This window comes from Octopus sinensis, linkage group LG14, assembly GCF_006345805.1.
Source record: "Octopus sinensis linkage group LG14, ASM634580v1, whole genome shotgun sequence".
Taxonomy (NCBI): domain Eukaryota; kingdom Metazoa; phylum Mollusca; class Cephalopoda; order Octopoda; family Octopodidae; genus Octopus; species Octopus sinensis.
The window spans coordinates 50,050,787-50,070,874 of NC_043010.1; the positions used below are offsets into that span (position 1 = coordinate 50,050,787).

At 35.6% G+C, this 20,088-nt stretch overlaps 1 protein-coding gene across 6 annotated transcripts in view; it reads left to right on the plus strand.

Moving 5' to 3' along the window:
• LOC115219018 (dynactin subunit 1) overlaps nucleotides 1-20,088 on the plus strand; it is a 106,166-nt gene that overhangs the window by 26,629 nt on the left and 59,449 nt on the right. For 5 of the 6 annotated variants that reach the window (XM_036509013.1, XM_029789059.2, XM_036509014.1 and 2 more), the window contains 9 exons: nucleotides 4,224-4,335; nucleotides 5,819-6,051; nucleotides 7,665-7,862; nucleotides 9,301-9,372; nucleotides 10,412-10,519; nucleotides 13,176-13,272; nucleotides 14,699-14,777; nucleotides 15,836-15,995; nucleotides 17,799-17,819. In XM_036509013.1, coding sequence (XP_036364906.1) covers nucleotides 4,224-4,335; nucleotides 5,819-6,051; nucleotides 7,665-7,862; nucleotides 9,301-9,372; nucleotides 10,412-10,519; nucleotides 13,176-13,272; nucleotides 14,699-14,777; nucleotides 15,836-15,995; nucleotides 17,799-17,819 — 1,080 coding nt within the window. The remainder of the gene's footprint in view (nucleotides 1-4,223; nucleotides 4,336-5,818; nucleotides 6,052-7,664; nucleotides 7,863-9,300; nucleotides 9,373-10,411; nucleotides 10,520-13,175; nucleotides 13,273-14,698; nucleotides 14,778-15,835; nucleotides 15,996-17,798; nucleotides 17,820-20,088) is intronic. The other variant, XM_029789061.2, reaches the window with a different exon arrangement.

Genomic DNA, 20,088 nt, shown 5'->3' on the forward strand with positions numbered 1-20,088 from the left:
CCAGTTTGAATATTTGGGCCAGATATGGCCAGCTTAAATATTAAATGCTTAAAATAATCAAGTTAAGGTTTATATGTTTCAAGCAAAAAGCTAATTATAAATAAATATTCAGCAAAGTAAAATTTGGATGATATTAATTTTCAGTGGCTGAACTTGAAGCTATAAATAATAGCCTGTAAATATTGGGTTAAAAAATACCCTTTGGGCAGAAAAAGTCAAAGGCTGTCCATGGGACTTGAACCAACATCTATAAACCTGACTGATGCAATTCTTCAAATTTCTGTATCCATTTATTCCACATTCTCTCGATTCTAAATTCTTATGAGATAAAAAAAAAAAAAATACTAGTCTGTGGCTAATAATTTTTAAATACTTTCTCTGGCAATTGTGGGAGGCAACTCCAGATATGCTTCAGATTATTCTGACATCATCACCAAAATATCACCTTTCCTTTCTTGTTGAACTAGTGATGACCGTGACAAAATAAAAATACAAGATTGTACCTTTATTGGTATAAGAAAATAAAATTATCGAGAAATTAGATGGCATCTGAATGAATTTCGAAACAATTCTCTTTTTCTATACCAACAAATGTACAGTCTCGAATGAGCTTTCTTATTTACTGGGCACATGGAAATTAATATTAGTCAGTGATTAATATTGCTTTTTATCCTCCTTTCATATTTTAACTTGCCTATTGTTTTCCCTCCAGATGGCATCTCTTCTAAATGTGAGTAGCCATGCAGCTCCTCTATAAGAACCTGCTTTCCCCTCACCCCCTTTTCTTATACTTTAACCCCTTGTCCCCTAGACGAAAGCTGATCCCACCCTCACTCTCCTTCAAGGTTTATACTTTTGCGAGCTGCATGGTGGCCTTAGTGCTAGTGCCATGATAAAATCACCCTGTACCTGTTGTAAGGTGGTTAGTATTAGAAAGGGCATCCGGCTGTAGAAACCCTTCCACAGCAGACACTGGAGCATGATGCAGTCCTTGAACCCATCAGATTCTGTCAAATTGTCCAACCCATGCCAGCATGGAACGTGGATGTTAAATGACGGTGATGATGAGGGCATCTCTGAATTACTTAAAAGCAGGCTGGTTCAAATCTCATATATATAACTTGAAAGTCTTTTATTTCAACTTATTGATAAGAGACAATTGTCAGAGTAAACCTTTTTTGTAGCTAATTGAAATGCTGCTTAGTGACTGGACTTGAAAAAAAAAGGGGCTAGTAATTTTGTTTCCATGTTTTCTTCTTGGAGAAGATACGGAAAAAGGTTGTTAGTTTCAGTTTTTTATTAACTTTGGTTTGAATAATGTTCTTTATTGTATTTTGAATGTATAGAAGTTTTGTGTATTTGGTATCTGCTTTTGAACATGAAAAGACTGTTAATGTGGCAAAAATAGATGAACTGTGTCAAAACATTTTGATACAGTTTTGTGTCTTATTTAAGCCTTGGAAACAGATCTTGGTTTATTGGCCTCTCTGATAATGTTTGAAAATGAGTGGCACTAAATCTTGAAAATTGGTAAAGCTTTTAACAAATATGTTCCTATTAAATTAATTTTTATGTGGTTACCATTTATTCAGAGCTGTCAGTAAATTCTTTTACCATAAAAAATTTAAAAAAATGATTTCCTTTGCCATACTTTTTCAGGTCATTTTCTCTAGTTGGAAGTAGTTGTCTAAATGCCATTTAAAAAATTTTCTATCTCAGTTAATTAATCCTTTGCCTGTCCTTTGTATCACCTGTAATACACAGGACATATTTCCCTGGTATCCATGCATCATATATATGATACACATTCCTATTTAAAAAATTTTTTTTGAACTGCCCAAGTAACTCTGAACTTATGAAAAGAAAGATTTATATTACTCAGAATGTATAAAACAAAGAATAACTAAAAAAAACAAGTTTGGAATAAACTTATGAAAATGCTTTGGGCAAGCAAAGGGTTAAATTTCTGTTAATTTGTGTTGATTGTATTTCAAACAGAAGTGCACAAATATTTAGGTTCTTCATTGTGTGAGGAAATCCGAAGTCCTTTTAAACTTATCTGATTCTAGAAATGGTTGTGCATCTTGATAATTTCAGTTAAAGATAAATTAGCTCAAAAAGGAACTGTGACAGTTTTCTCAGTAGTTATAAAGATTTCGTTAACTTTTGAATTAGATCTAAAGGTAAGATCTTTCTGTTGCTATAGCTGTTGCATGATACCTTAAAAAAGGAATACATAAAATCAACTGTTGAATTTTGCAAAATTATATGACAGAATATATAATAGTATATCTCTACAATGCTTTTTATGTTATTAGTGAAAATATTACAGCTGAAGGATTATAAAAATTGAACTCAATTGTTTGCTCTTTTTTCTTTTTTTTTTTTAATAACCCCAATAATTTTAAAAGTCCCAATAATTGGTAATTTAAAGAGTTGAATGTAACAATCAATCAAAATAATACCTATTGCTCTTTTTTTTTTTTTTTACTTTAAGTAGAAATAATTAGGCAAAAATATTAAAATGGTACTACTATCTTATTCAGTAGTAAATATGATATTACATTTTGTCATTTGAAGACTTGAATGCTTATTTCAGAAGCATCATGAAGAAAGCATCATGTAGTGTTGGAGATGAAGATGCATCTTGCTTGACTTAAACTCCTTGCTCCAAATTTTCTGAAAAAAATCTGTCATATTGCTTAATATTCATTATGCCATCATGGAAACACATTGTGTTGCTAAACAGTTTAGTTGAGCAGTCAATGAGTGATAACATGTTAAACAAGCCTACTCTACTGACGAGTTCAGTGTCTTTCGTTAGGTTAATGAGAGCCGGTGAAAATTTCTCTCAATGGCAGACTTCCTGTTGGTGGAGGCCACATTGTGACTTGAGATTTACTCTGCAACTTTCTGAATCATTTACGAAACTGTTCAAGTAAAGTGTCTGCTGATTATTCTGTGGCAGTGCATCATGGGTAATGTACTTTAAACAAATACAAACTTTATATGTTTTGTATGGGATATCTATGCAGAGTTCTTTGGATCAAATGATAGGACAGGATATGTAACATTGACATACTTTAACAAAGCTGGTATTTATGTTCACTTTCTCCAATGAGGACTTTGATAGTTTGGAAATATCTGCCATGTGGAAAAAAAAATGTCATAGTCCAAAATACCTGCTATGGTGTACTGACATTTAGATTGAAAGGCAAAGGTTCCTCATACCTGTGAAACTAAGATATATGCATACATTAACCCTGTCATTGAGGAAACTTACAGACAACATTGTGGAAACAGTGTCACAGATTAAGAAATGGAGAACAACATTTTCATAAGACTTGGAGGAACAAAGCTAGCACAGGAAGTTATGGCATTTCATTGAAATTCTATTGGCAACACTCACACAAGAAACAAGTCTTTATATGCCAGACTTATGGTCAAAGATTAGACTTCAGTCTTTGCAGAAAATGCTCTTGATCCTTTTCCCCCTCTGCAGGGGCTCCATAGTCTACAAGACTTATAGATGCCATGCACATAATACTTTGCATGTCAAGTTGCCTGATGTTTACACTGAGATCTTTCACTTCGTTTTTGTTTTTTTTTCATCATATATTCTGCTGGAGAGAAAAAATAAAAAGGAGAGACTAAGTTTCTTTACCCCTTTCAAATAATGTTCCATATTGTGAGATCTTATGAAAGTGATTCTTTATAAGTCATATATGTACTGTTTGTATAGAATATAAAATTTTATTCTTGTTTTTTGTTGATGTTATTTTTGTTTTTGTGGTCATAGTTCTTGAAAAATATTGACTGTGACCAGTACAGGTAAAATATTTATCATTCCTCACCTGTAATATTTTTACTAATTTAAGAAGTATTATAAAGTCATACTATTTTTAGAAAGAAAGTAGCTGTTTCCTGATTCTACTAAATGTTGGGCAATTAATGTCTTAATTTTATCAGGCCTTGTCTATTTCATTATTAGTAATGCCGTGTTAATGAGTGTTTTGTTACTATCAATACACTAGATGATAAATTTGGTTATATTCCAGTTTCTTTTCTTTCTCTCTTTCTCTTAAAATTTTATTTGACCATTTAGAAGATTCTTAAATGGTTTCGTTAACAAGTTTTTCTATAATCTTTAAATGAACATTATCATGAATTATTTTTGTAATAATTTTAAGTGTGATTTCATTTATTTTCCTTTCTCTCTGTAGATTCAAGCCGTTGACAGTCCAGAAGGAGGTTCTGACACTGCTACAACACCTACAGATGTCAAGAAGACTGCTCGCAGGTCTGGCCTCAGACCACCCAGCTTTGTTGGAAAAAGTATAATATTCTTTTATTGTTACTTCCGTTTTTTTTTTCTTTTATCTTTATTCATTCTCTTTATTTCTCTACAGTATGAGCTTGATACTCTCTGAAATTAGCTCAAATTACCTGCAACTTTTGATTTTTAGAAAACAAGCATAAACATGGTTGATAAGGAGCAGGTGTGGAAATAGGCATGAGTTGCTGTGTGGTAAGAAGTTTGCTTCCCAACCACATTGTTTCAGGTTCTGTTTCACTGTATGACACCTTGGGCAAGTGTCTTCTAACTATATCCTAGGCTAATGAAAACCTAGTGAATGAATTTGATGGACAGAAACTGTAAAAAATTCCTTGTGTGTATGTGTGATATAGTGTAATATATGGATTCTTAGAATTGTGTGGCTATCACAGAAGGTGGACTTGGCTAACACACCACATAGTAATCCAGTACAGAGGAGTACAATGCAGAGTTCCATGCATTGAAAGTCCTGGAGATCTTATCAATTATTTTATGAGGAATATATAAATCATAAACACTCAGGAGGCATGAGGGAGGATGATATTTATCTACCCACTTGTCATCTTTAGGATTACAGCTGTTTCGCAGTCTTCGTCATGTAATAATAATTTCAGTGCATAATAAATAATGTTTACATGTCTGCACTAATATGCATGCTACACATACATTACAATTGTATATTCACAGATCAGAACATCGTGGTTACACCATGATGTTCTGGTGATCTGATGATTTGGGTAAGCTGATTACATCAATACCAGTTCCCAACTTGTACTTATTTTATTGGCTCCCCAAAAATGAAAGATCAAAGTCTACTTTGGTGGAATTTGAATTCAGAATCTAAAACCAGATGAAATGCTGCTGAGTATTTTGCCCTGCATGCTAACAATTCTGTCAGCTAGCCACCTAGACTAATAATGGTAATAATAGCAATAATGCTTTTTTCTATAAGTACAAGGCCTGAAATTTGGTGGGAAGGGTTAAGTCAATTACATCAACCCCAGCACTCAACTTGTACTTAATTTATCAACCCTGAAAGGATGAAAGGCAAAGTCGACCTTGGTGGAATTTGAACTCTGAATATAGCCACTGAACATTTCATCCAGCGTGCTAACAATTCTGCCAGCTCGCTGCCTCCAGTACACAACTGGTACTTGTTTTATTGACTCCAAAAGGATGAAAAGCAAAGTCTACCTCGATGGAATTTGAACTCAGAACATAGCGATGGGTGAATTACCGCTGAGCATTTCATCCGGCATGCTAATGAATCTGCCAGCCTTACTGTCTTAACTAAGAATAATAGTAATAAAACAGAGGATAATCAGAGATAAAATCCAATTGAAATGTAGTGTACATAGAAATATCTAAGATAGGAGTAAGTGAAATGAATGCATATTGAAAAAGAAATATAAGTCTGTTACACTTAATAATTTTGTTTATATTTTTTATATTATTTAAGCAATTCTTGTCTATTGTTTGTAGGTTCTGAAAATATTGCTGAAGCTGCGTCACGATCAAGCTCAAAGGAAACCAGTCCATCAACCAGTATGGAGATGTCCTCCAGTTTCAGTGAGCCCTCACGAATGCAAACCTCGATGACCACAAGTCGAGAGAGCTCTGGCATCCCATCACGCATGTCTCGAAGCCGAGAAACGACCCCGAGTGAAGAGAAAAGCTTAAGCATTACTTCCCCGAGCACCCGGACTGTTTCACAGGTGAGCTTTCTTTCTTTTTTTCCTCATAAAAATCCAGAATTGACTTCTGTTTGAAGAGATGTTTATATTTCAAGTGGATATACCTTTCATCTTTTTTAAGTCATTGGACTGTGACCTTGTTGGGGCACCACTTCGCTGGGTTTTAGTCAAACACATCGCTCCCAGAACTTATTTTGTTAAAGTCTAGTACTTTCTCTGTCAGTTGCTTTTGCCAAACCTTTAAGTTATGGTGATGTAAACAAACCAAAACTGGTTGTCATGTGGTGAGGGACACACACACATATACAGTGGGCTTCTACAAAGTTTCCATTTAACAAATTCACCCAGAAGACATTGGTTGGCTTGGAGCTGTATATGTAGTAGAAGACACTTGCTCAAGATGTTGTGCAGTGGGACTCGACCCAAAACCATGTGGTTAATTAGCTGTTTTTGTTTCCAGTAAACAATATGTCTGTTAGTTTGTCAGACATGTGAAGACTAGTGAAATAAAAGAATTATCTTAATTTTAAAACGACTATGTTTTGGCAACAGAAAGGGTGTCTGGACATAGAAAGTCTCATCCAACCCATGCCACATGGAAGAGCAGCTGGGAAAATCATGCTGATATAAATAACATGGCTCATCATCATCATCATCATTGTTCGACCGTGGTTGAGACAATGGAATTTACCATGCAACGCCAGACTTCACGGTCCATCATGGCATTACGGAGGTCCTGTTGCTGGATGCCTGTATCCCTGGAGATTACATCAGGGTAGGAGAGTGTGCGCCCTCTGATATTGCGAGTAGATGGCTTCCAGAGGAGAAGAGTATAAATTCTTTTTCAGCTCTACAACAATGTCCAGCAAACTGGACTCTCCTACCTTTCACAAGAGATGACACAGGTGGTAGTTTCCCATATATTTGCATTTTGGTTGGATGGCACCTCCTCGAGAGATTTTGAGCTCTCATAAGGAGGCGAGTGTAGGTTCCATTCAACCACCTCTCAAGCTTCTTTGATAACGTCCAGGTTTCTGAGCCATATAGACATGGCTCATATATAGCCTACATAGACACTTTTACAGTTGCGAACTGTAAAGCGGTGAGCTTGCAGTATCATTAGCATGCTATGCAAAATGCTTAGTGGCATTTCACCTGTCTTTTGGGTCCAGAGTTCTATTTCTACCGAGGTCGACTTTGCCTTTCATTCTGCTGCGGGTCAATAAAATAAGTACCAGTTGAATTGAACACTGGGGTCAATCTATTTGACTTACCCCTCCCGCCAAATTGCTGGCTTTGTGCAAAAATTTGAAACCATTATTATTATTATTATTATTAAGGTGGTGAGCTGGCAGAATTGTTAGCATGCTGGACAAAATGCTTAGCATTTCACCCATTGCTATGTTCTGAGTTCAAATTCTGCCGAGGTCGACGTTACTTTTTATCCTTCAGGGGGTCAATAATATAAGTAGCAGTTGAACACTGGGGTTGATGTAATTGATTCATCCCCTCCCCTAAAATTGCTGCCCTTGTGGCAAAATTTGAAACCATTATTATTATTATTATTATTATTATTATTAATATCATTATTGAAACTAATTTCTGTTTTCTTTCTTTCATTACTGCCAATAAAGGCGGCAGCTGCTGATGTTACTGCCATGAGGACTATTGCTGAGGACAAGTTCTCTGTACTGCAGAAAGAGCAAGAGAATGCTGGACTGAAAGCTGAGATAAAAGATCTGAATGAAAAACTGGAGACCCTGAAGGTAAAACGTATTGAGGACAAGGCCAAGCTGAAGGAATTTGAAAAACTGAAAATTGAGATGCAGATTGTAAGTATTTTAAAGTCTCCTTTGCTGGTAGTATGGAGGTTTTTTTTTTGTTTTGTATTTTGTTTTCTTTTTAACAAGTTAGAAATATTTAACTTTGATTAATCTTCATTATTGATATCTTTATTGTCATTAATACAATCATCATTGCCTTCATCATCATCACTGCCATCACCACCACCATCATCATCATCACATCCATCACCACCATCATTATCATCACATCCATCATCATTATCATCACATCCATCACCACCATCATTATCATCACAACCTTCATAGCTGTCATCGTCACAGCCGTCACCGTCATCGCCGTCACCGTCATTGTCACAGCCATCACAGTCATTGTCACAGCCGTCACAGTCATTGTCACAGCCGTCACCATCATCGTCACAGCCATCATCATCATCATCACAGCCGTTACCATCATCATTACCATCAGCATCACAGCCATCATCCTCACGGCCATTATCATCATTCTGACAGCCATCGTTATCATCACTACCATCATCATTATCATCACTACTATGAGCATCATCACTATCATTGTCTTATTACTGCTATCACAATTACAACTATCATCAAGGTATCATCACAGCCATTTTTCTCCCCATCACTGTTACACAGCCCACAGCAGCACTGTTGCTTTACCTGCTAAGAAACAGTGAAATCCCACTGAAATCACACACTACTGTAATTTTTAAAAATGGACACCTTGGATAGTATAATCTAAAATATTTGAACTTGAAATGTAAAGTGATCCTAAGTTAAACTCTTGACTGTATATGTAATTAATGAAAGACATTACCTTTGTGCTTCAATAAATTTTGAAAATAGTGAAGAATTTGGAGGAATTTAGTAAAATAATGGATTTAAAAGGTGCTTATGTATAATTATAATAGAATGTTTTAATTTTTTTTATATAAGCATCTTTCATGAGTGATTTTGTTACACAGAAATAGAAGCAGCCTCAACTAGGTTCATATCAAAATGGTAAATCACTCTCCTGATCTTCCTTTCAAATGATAGTAATGAGTACATAAAATTCACAGTAAACATATACGTTATCTAAATGGCTCTGAGGAAGCTATAGAATGTTGCTCAAGCACTCCGTTCTGAGTGCACAGTTTCTTATAGCAGAAACAACTCTAAGCTTATGAAACTGATTATGTATCTCCTGTTCTTTTGTCATTCATTGATTGATGTTATGATCTGTACTTTCTTGATGCTTTCCTGTGGAGTATATGTAAATTGAGTTCTAGTAACTGGTTATTTGTATCATTAGGCTTAAGTGAAATCATAAAATAAATGGAACTTAATGATGTTGATCTAGACTTTTAAGGGTCCTGAGAATTTTGTGTTTTATGTTCTTTTTGAATCGGAGGAAACCTGTAACCTACTACTTGCAATCTCTTGTAACCTATCTCTTCTGTCTTTGTAGATCTCTGAAAATAAAGTGAAAATGAAAGAAGTAAACAATGACTTAAACAGAAAGCTCCAGGCTGCAGAAAAGGTAAATTATTTTAACCCTTTAGCGTTTGAATTGCTGTGCCTAGCTCGAATATTCTGTCTGTTTTGTGTTCAAACTGGCCTTATCTGGCCTCTCATTCTTCCTCACAATCATCATTTGATGTCCATCTTCCATGCATGTATGAGTCGGATGGTTGATAGGAGCAAGCCAGGTAGAAAATTTATCCAAGGCTACTCTGTTTTGGCAGGGATTTTACGGTTGAACTCGGCAGGATTGGACAGATTCTACAAGGCATTCAACTTCATTATGATCATCATTTTAATGTCTCCTTTTCCAAGCATGCATGGGCCATATGAGGATATTTTGGTACAGTGTTTATGAGGGTCTGATGCCCTTCTTGTCATTAACTCCCACTTGTTTCCAGATGCAGTGATAATCTCCTAGTCTATTGAGCAACGAACAGCCTGGATGTGCTTATGTGGAGAACTGGAAACAAATGATACCAAAACTAGTCATTCTGTTTACTAAGATTGTGCAACATGTCAAGAAGCCTAGACATTCTTTTGTTGTGGACTGCAAACAAATAGCAACATCAATGAAGCCACTGTTTACAAAAGATGGATGTGTAGGCATGACATGAAGGGAGTACACAGTCACATGGACACCACGCACACACACACTCACTCACACACACACATGGCCACATGCACATAGATATGCACACATGGCCACACAATCCCCAACACACATACATACACACATGCATGGACACTGACACATACACATACATACACACATGGACGCAGACACACAGACATTGTCACTCAAACACAAACATGGTCACATGTACATATATGTATATACAATGGATTTCGTTTAGTTTGCAGTTCTGATATGTTGCCAATCTTTAACATCAAGAAAGTTTTATAGTGAACACACCAATTCAACTTAAATCCTTCTTTAAATTAACCTCTCTTTTGTATCAGGAAAGCATCTGCATGTGGATTTAGTGTTTTCCCCATCATCTGTTTTAATTAAGTTACACAAAATATTTATCAATTTCATTTGTTTGTTTTTGTAGGAAGCCCGAGATGTCAGATCTGAATATGATCGGTATAAAGAGGAAATGGCTGATTTTGCTGAAACTGTTGAAATTGCGACCCTAGACAAGGAAATGGCTGAAGAAAAGGTAAATTTTTGAGATTAATCTTTGGGTAAAAATTCTATAACAGAGGTTGTTAGGGTTTGTTAGTTTGTTCATTTTATTTTAAGAGTTGAGTCAGTGTTAACATATTTAACCCTTTCGTTACTGTATTTATTTTGAGATACTCTGTGTTTCTTTCAATTACTTTAACTATAACAAAGAATTTAGTAAAATAACTTAGTTATCATTCAGCTAGTGTTAGGAACATAAATTGTGACTAAGGTTTGGTGGAAGATATTAATTCAAAACTTACGAAAACAAGACATTTGTACTCAGAACCAGAGCTGTTTTCAGCCGGGTTGGATAACGAAAGGGTTAATGCTAGTAATGTTAAAATACTAACTAGAAACGTTTATTACATCAAGAGCAGTATCCCAAGCATCAGTCATTGCTAACCCTTCATAATACACAACACTGTGTTGCTGTATTAGATGAAGAACACTTTGAGCTGTGTGGCTGATCATTTGTTTTATCTTGGCATTACAGTTACTCCATCTGAAGTGAACACTACAATTTTTATTCTGTATTTGATTGGTCTTATAGAAATCTTTGATCACATTTGTAATTGATTCAACTTTGCAAAGATTCAGTTTTAAAATTCTTCCAAAATTTGTCTAGTAGTTCTCACTGTTTTCTTGAAATTTGCTTTTGTCAACAATTTTCTGGTAATTACGTTTGTTGAATTTTTAATGCTTTGGCTGCAAACTTAATTTCACGGTCATTCCCATAATGATGTTAATTATCCACTGAAAAATAAAATTGATATTTTCTGCTCCTGCAATACTTTTCCAGTATCTCCTGTAGGTACAGCTTTCATATCTACCCCTAAAAGCATTTGATTCTTGCTCTGAAAAATTGTCTTTTGTTAAATGTGTTGAGGGAGTAATCTCACCTTTCCACAGCATAAGGAGAAATTTTTTTCAAAGCTGTGAGGTAAAACCACTTTCCACACTTCATGGCAATGAAATTTTGAGTGGATATATCTCCCTCCCACATTCAAAAGGGTTAACGGATGACACAAATTATTACTTGTATTGAGTTGTCCGGAAAGTTCGTGCCTATTTTTAAAGGAAAGAAAAAGGTCAATAAATACTTGCCATTACATTTTTAATCAACCAAATATGAACCATTTTGTTGCACAATGCGTCTCCATCTTTCCTTTAAATCGAAAATACCCTCTTCTCAGAATTGAGGTGGTTTCATGGCAAAGAATTCATCAAGTTATCTTTTTATGTCATCCAAGGAATTTAAATTTTTACCATTAAGACTATTCTGCAGAGACCTGAATAAGTAGAAATCCGAAGGAGCAATATCTGGTGAATATGGAGGGTGGGGTAACACATCCCAGCCAAGCTGCAGCAATTTTTGTCTGGTTCCCAAAGCATCAAGTGCCGAAGATGAACTTTCTTATTTTCCATTTTAAAGGGCTACAAAATTAACATAGGTTATAAATCTTTTTCCTTGAAAAGATACTTAAACTGTGCTCTAAATGGCGGTGTAGTCAAATTCTATTTTATGGACTCAACCATGTTCTAAAATAAGTTGAAAGGTAAGCTACTATAAATCGGCACGAACTTTCCGGACAACCCAATACAAACTTAAATGGCATATCTTTTACTATATGATCATGTATATGCTGTACAGAGTTCATTAAGATATCTATATGTATTACAACTAATACATTCTTTCGAAGGGTCTGTTTCATTTGCCTTTATTCCCTTTGCTTTTATTTGTCTCTCTCTCTTTATCTGAGATTCTCTCAGAAAGTACATTTAATGGTTAAATAATCCTGTTGCTAAGAATTTCAATAGCAGAAATATGTTGCTTCAGTGGTAAAATGCCTTTTCAGGTAATCTTGTTTCCACTCTTCACAGCAGTAGTAAATATGATAGAAACTTGTTTTATTTGAAATTTCACAGATTAAACAGTGACATCAAATGTCAATAATGTCACAACCTTACTCATTAGATTTGCTACAGCACTCGAACAGTTCTAACCTGGTTTAATACTTCATGGCAGGATTTCCCAACAGTCAGAGAAACAGATACCATGGCACAGTCTGTCTGATGCTCAGATGACTCAGCCATAATGCTGCCTATATGTAGATAACATATGGATAAACTGTGTGTGTGTGTGTATGTATGATAGATAGATAGCTATAGATAGAATCAATTCAACTGTCATTACTTTTTCATCCATGCTGCAATATGCTGTTTCATTACTGAACTTATTTTCTCATTTATATGAAACTTTCAAAATTAGTATGCACCATAATTCTCTCCCCCCTCTCTCATTTCCCCCATCTCCTCTCCCTCTCCTTCCCCCTATCCCCTCCCCTCTCCCTTCTAATAGAAAGCTTAGTAGGTCTAGTGAGGAAGTGTGGTGACCTCAGACTGGCAATGGGGAAGAAAGGAAAAGAAAATCTATGACCTTGTCTAAATGCTTGCAACAGTGTGAGTTCTGGAAAGGTAACTGGGGCTTAGGTCACGGCATTAAGCCAAGTGTTGGATTAAATCTACCAAGGAACAGGTACAATCCATCTGAAGGGCTTCTGCCCAGTTTCTGTCTGTCTAGTTTCACTCGTGAGGCTTAGATTGATCCAAGATTTTTCTCATTTGCTGTTTCTGGTTTGTTATTTCAGTGTGAAGGTCTTGAACAAGAATTAGAAAGCTTAAAAGAAAAATACGAAGAACTTATTTTAGACCATGATATTTTAGAAAATGAAATCAAGGACAAAGGTAAGTTATATCCTTTTTGGGTTTATTGATGTTTGTAAGTGTTCCTGTAGTTTTACTTGGCTTTGTTATTGGGAAGTCTCAGATCAGCTCTGGTAGAATATTTCTATGATTTGAGGTATTCTACTTATGATCATCCAACCTTTTATTCAGACATAATGTGCTCCAAACTCTATTATCCTGTGTTTCTTCTGATTTTCAAGAACATATGCAACCTTAGTGTTTAAGCAACTGGGCTCTCAAACATTAGATCCAGTTCAAAGTCTTGCCCAAAGAACACATATTGTGTCCTTGGGCAAGATATTTAATTAATCCAATCAGCTGGTTAAAATAATCTTTAAAATTCACTGAATGCTCTGTGAACAGTAAATTAGTGTGGCAGTCTTAACAAGGTAGGGATACAACCAAAAATCTTCACACACGAAGAGGAATACATCCAGCAGTGGATTGTTATATTTTAACTTTGACCCTTTAGCAATTAAGCCAGCCATGTCTCGCCAAAATATTGTACCTGCTTTATGTTCAAACTGACCAAATCCAGCCTTTCACACCTATCATACAATGTAATTCTAAAAGTAAACAATCACATCATTGATATCTCAAAGCAACAAGATAATTCATGATTAAGTCAAAGCAATATGAATAAGCAAGCAATAAGAAACCTGAATGCTAAAGGGTTAACTTTTACTATTTTTCTTTTTAAGATAGTTGATTATGATTCGAGATATTTGGCTGCTACTTACAGCAAGTCAAGTGAGCACATAAAGGTTCTACTGTTCTCTGATATTTGTTGAATTGTTGGAGGGCATTGACTGTTAGCAGTGATTAAAAAAAAAATTTTTTTTTGTTTTGATCCTATCTGCCACTCATTAGTTAAGTTAAGTTAATTTTTTGGCTCAAAAAGCAAAAAGCAAGGCTGTGTAGGGGGACATGGAGTTATGTACAGGGTGGTGTTCATACAAAGAGTTCAGGCCATTTGTGGTCAAGGGAGACTTTGAACCGAGCTGTTGTTGGCATCTTCACTCTCGTCCAGCAGCTTATTCCACGGATCCGCAACCCGGACGGAGAAAGCCCCTCTCCTTCGATTGAGATGAAATCGTCACAGATAGAGCTTTTCGGAGTGACCCCGCAGCTGGAGTGAAGAACAGCTCTTTCGAGAGGTTACACTTTCCGCTTATGATGTGAGCAAGAATGAAATCACCACGGCGTTGTCGTTTTTCTAGAGAATAAAGGTCGAGTGTCTTCAGCCTTTCTTCATAAGACAAATGCTTGAGACCAAGTACCAAGTACCAATAAGTCTAACATAAGATATGAATTCTGCTAGAGCTTTGATTGATATAAAAGAAAGTGTTTGTCAAATCCATCTTTAAAATATAAAACAAAAAAAAAAAACAATTCTTTTTTTGGAAATTTTTTTTTTTTCTTGTAGGTACTGAAGGTGTTGCTGCTAATTATGAATGCAAGCAGGTGGAGCTCCAGAATGAGCGTCTGAAAGAAGCTCTAGTTAAGTAAGTTAATAGACAAAATAAATACCTTGATCTTCTCAATAAATGTAAACTCCCTATACCTCTCATATATTATGGCATACAGTAATCCCTCGACTATTGCAGTTCTTATGTTCCCAAAAGCCCTTATGATTGGTGATAATCTGTGAAGTGAAAACAATTCTGTACTGTATAGTTTTTTTAAAATTATTTTTATAATTTCTATATATTTATTTTATTATAAATGCAAAACAACACAGAGGAATCGACGTAAGCTTAAATAATAAACCACAATAGGTGAACTGCAATATGGCAAGGGATTACTCTAGCTGTATAGCTAAGAAAGTACTCTGCAACCACATGCTTGTTTTCAAATTTTTTTTTATTCAGTCTCTGGGCATGTATTTTTGCCATAGTCTGTTAAACTGATAAAAATTCTGTGAGTAAAATTTAGTAGATGTAAACTTAGTAGAAGCTTATTGTGTATATGTGTATGGAATAAAGAATTTGTCATTCCTTGCATTCTGTTCCATTCAGATATGTTATTTTACACCTAAGATAACTGGGTGGAATAATTACCAGACAAGTCTATTACGATCAATGTAAATGAATAAAACCATTTAAAAAGCATTTATTGGCCAGAGCAACAAGCTGGCCTCCGTGCCGATGGCACGTGAAAAATACTATTTGAGCATGATTGTTACATGTGTCGCCTTACTAGCACTTGTGCTGGTGGCACGTGAAAAAACATTTGAGCGAGGTCGTTGCCAGTGCTGCTGGACTGACTCCTGTGCAGGTGGCACATAAAAAGCACCATTTGAGTGTGGCTGTTGCCAGTACTGCCCGACTAGCCTTCGTGCCGGTGGCACATAAAAGCACCCACTACACTCTTGGAGTGGTTGGCATTTGGAAGGGCATCCAGCTGTAGAAACTCTGCCAGATCAGATTGGGGTCTGGTGCAGCCATCTGGTTCGCTAGACCTCAGTCAAATCGTCCAACCCATGCCAGCATGGAAAGTGGACGTTAAACGATGATGATGATGATTCCAAGTTTTATTCTTTCATTATTTTTTTCTTTTTTAGGATGAGAGATTTGTCAAATGAAGAAAAGCATGAAAACCAAAGGCTAGGGAAACAAAATGAGAAACTACAAAGTGAAGTGGTTGGACTGAGGAAAGATAAAGAGAAACAGCTTAATGAAATCCTGGAACTGCAGAACCAAACAATTGAGCTAAAAGAACAGGTAATGAGTTCATTGTCACTTCTGTTATATGTCTGTTTAGCTCAAAAGTAGAATGGCTTAATATTAGCTTTGAGTCAGAAAATTTTAGTCATACACATACTGTGTGACTTGCAGTGGAAGGTACTTATAAAAAAAAGACCCCCTTCGGTCATGAATGACCATGGGATTGCACCTAAAAAGTTCCCCTCCATGACACAAGTCCAGGCTAGGTTGTTTATAGAAGACCAGCATCCACACATGCATGTCAGCCTCCCCTCTCCACGCCACTGATGTTATCCAAGGGAAAGGCAAAGGCCAATACAGTGACATTGCAACTCATTTCTACAGCTGAGTGAACTGAAGCAATAAGAAATAAAATGTCTTGCTCAAGAACACAGCACACAGCCTGGTCCAGGAATTGTGAGGGCCTAAGGACTTAGTAGTAGTTGTTTGATACAACAACTTTAGGCTTCACAGAAGAGTTACAGTCAGTAGAGGTGAAATAATGGAGATTGTATTTGGCAGAGATGGCCATCTGAAATGTATATGGAGTCTATAAATATTAAATCAATAATAATTTCAAAAAAAAGTATGTTGGTTAGAATTTTACTTCTGTGGCTTTGAATAAGTATTTGGTTTAAAATTCTAAGAATGTTACTGGGTACGGCAGGCACCAAAAGAAGCTGAAGAGTGCAATGGCTGAAACAGTGTGCCTTGAGCAAGCAAGCTAAGGACACCAGGTGAATAAATCAGTATAAGATATCAATGTTCTGGTTTAGATTTTTTTCAGACAAGAATTCACTGCAACAAATTTGAAGATGGAAATTCTTTTATCCGAAATGAATTTTTACTGTAAAATGAAATATGTATTCAATTTTTGTTTTTTCAAAATGTTATATTTTATTTTTTGCTTTAATGAGAAGCATAGTAGCGCTCAGAATTAAGTCCTGCACTTTTGGTTCCCACAGCAGGCTTTGTGTGACATTGGCTCTAGGCTAAAGTATTTAACCCCTCTTGCTTAAAGCTTTAGTCACAACATGGGAAAATTATCTTTTACCTTTTACTTGTTACAGTCGTTAGACTGTGGCCATGCTGGAGCACTGCCTTGAAGAATTTTAGTCAAATGAATTGACCCCAGTACCCTTTTTTTTAAGCCTGGTACTTATTTTATTGGTTCTTTTTGCTGAACCACTAAATTATGGTGACATAAACATAACAACACAGGTTGTCAAGCAGTGGTGGGACAGACGCACACACGATGAGCTTCTTTCAGTTTTCACCTACCAAATCCACTCACAGGGCTTTGGTTGCCCTGAGGCTTTAGTAGAAGACACTTGCCCAAGGTGTCATGCAGTGGAACTGAACTGGGAACCACATGACCACTCCTGCACCTTATCAATTTTTATTAATAACTTCATTGTTCTATTCTCCTGTTCAACTGGAAAGTCTTGTAAGTATTGTAAGATATAAAGATATAATATCAGCCTCGAAAAATTGGTTTTTAATCTGCTAACTTTTTTCCCCACTTTTTTTTCTGTCTTAACTTTAAATTTTGAAATCTTTGTCTGTATATATATATATATAACATATGGTTTTGCATTCATGTAGTTGTGTTTATTATACGTGTGTGTGTGTGTGCGCATATATTTGTGTGTGTATGTGTGTGTGTGTGTGTGTGTGTGTGTATATATATATATATGTATGTATGTATGTATGTATGTATATATTTATTTGTATTTTTTTTATAATTTAGATCATAGCGGTGTCATGATTGGTGAATGATCTCAGTTAATCTTTTGTTCTGATAATGTAATTGTTTTTCAGTTATCGGAAGTTCTAGCCAAGGTAAACACAGGGTAGATTCTCCAAGCCTCCAGCAGGTTGATTCCTTCTTTTTGCTTTCAACAGTCCAAATTGCTTTAAGTTTCCCATGAATTGGGTTGCTTTATCTGCCTTGAAAATTTGACTTTCAATTTGGGATCATAGATTTTTTTTCTTTTTACCCCTTTTTTTCCCCTTCTAAACCTCAAAGCCTTTGTTTTTGTTTGTTCATAACTTATGGTCAAAAACACTTGGACAGTTTATATAAACTAAAGGTTTCAAGATTTGTTCAACCTTAGCCCTTAAGCATTCAGATTATTCTGGTAAATATTATGCTTAATTATTCAATTACTTTGTAATTAATCATGCACCATCTCATAGCTGTGAGATTTTGATGTTTGTGTAGATTGACATTGTAGGATAGGTGTGAGATACCAGATCTGGTTGGTTTGAACATACAACAGGTTGGATGTTTAGGCTGGATATGGCCGGTTTAACCCTTTTGTTACCAACCTGGCTGAAACCGGCTCTGGCTCTGAGTGCAAATGTCTTGTTTTCATTAGTTTTGATTTAAAATCTTCCACTAAACCTTAGTCACAATTTATGTTCCTAACACTAGCTTAATGATAACTAAGTTATTTTACTAAATTCTTTGTTATGTTTAAAGTAATTGAAAGAAACACAGAGCATCTCAACAGAAATACAGTAATGAAAGGGTTAAATGCTAAAATATTACAAAATGTAATACTTTATACACAGACATCATTATCACTCTACATTGATGTTAGAGAATTAACTAGGATTAATTAGTAAGAAATATATTTATGTTATCATTATTTTTTATTGATTACTTGTTTCAGTCATTGGACTGTGATCATGCTGGGTACCATCTCGAAGGGTTCAAATCGAACAAATTGACCTCAGTACTTTTTTTGAAAATCTGACTCTTATTTTATTGGTCTGTCTTGCTGAAACTGCTTGGTGATGGGGATGTAAACAAACCAGCATTGGTTGTCAAGTGGTGATGTAGATTTACACAAACTCACATATATAATAGATCTACACACAGTTTTCATCTACCAAATTCACTCAATGCATTGTAGGATCGAACCCAAAACCATGAGGTTGCAAAGCCAGTTTCTTAACCACATAACCATGCCTGCGCCTATGTTCTTCATCATACAGCCATGCATTCATTTGTGTGAATTATCTTTTATTAAAAAAAGTATTGCATCTTTTTATATCCTAAACTTGGTGTAAAAGGGAATTTAACTAGCATATTTCTTCAAAACCTACACTAACAGTCATTGCTTTTTTAACATGAAAATCTGTATTTCATTATATTAAACCATTATTTTGTCTGGCATTTTATCGACAGGTGATATTCTTTCTAGAATCTGTTTTAGAATATAATATTCAAAGAACATTCAAACCACCTTGATTAATGCTTCCATCCTGGCTGACCGTGTTGGTGCTAGTGCCACATAAAAAGCACCTGGGCTGGTGCCACATAAAAACACCTATGCTAATGCTAGATAATAAAAACATCCGTGCCCAGTGCACTCTGTAAAGTGGTTGGTGTTAAGGAGGGTACCCAGCCATGGAAACCCAACCAAAACACAGGAATGGAACCTGGTGTAGCTCTCCAGCTTGCCAGCTCTAGCTGAACCATCCAACCCATGCCAGCATGGAAAATGGATGTTAAATGATGATGATTCTAATTCTATAAAATGATTCAATTCATCACACACACATACACACATGTTTGTGACTTTGATGCTTGTATGCTAGAAGATACTGACATTTCAGAGTTATCCCTTTTTGAAAGAAAAAAAAAAAAAGTCTTTCAGAAGGATGGATGGCCCTCCCCTGTAAAGTTTTTTGTGAGACAGACCATGACCAGTTTCTTTGAACTCTGGTTTAGTTATATCATTTCTGTTGTCCTTTTGCAGCTGGATTTCAATGCCAGCTTGGATTGGGTGATTCTGTTGTAAAGTTATAATGGGAGTAGGTACTGAAAGAAAAATTAATTGGTTAAGCTATTAGCGATAATGATGGTGATGATAATATGAAATCAAATAATACTTTAGATGACAACATCCTGGATTATTGATATTCACTATGCTTCAATCTGTTTGATCTCCAACCATTACCAGCTACCAAGTCCAAATTTCGTACATTTATTTCAGGTTGGATTCAAACTAGGAACCTTTTGTTTCTAAACTAATTGCATTTACACCTGTATCTGTCACTGTCAAAAATTTATCTTAGTAACGATGTATCTCAAAATGTT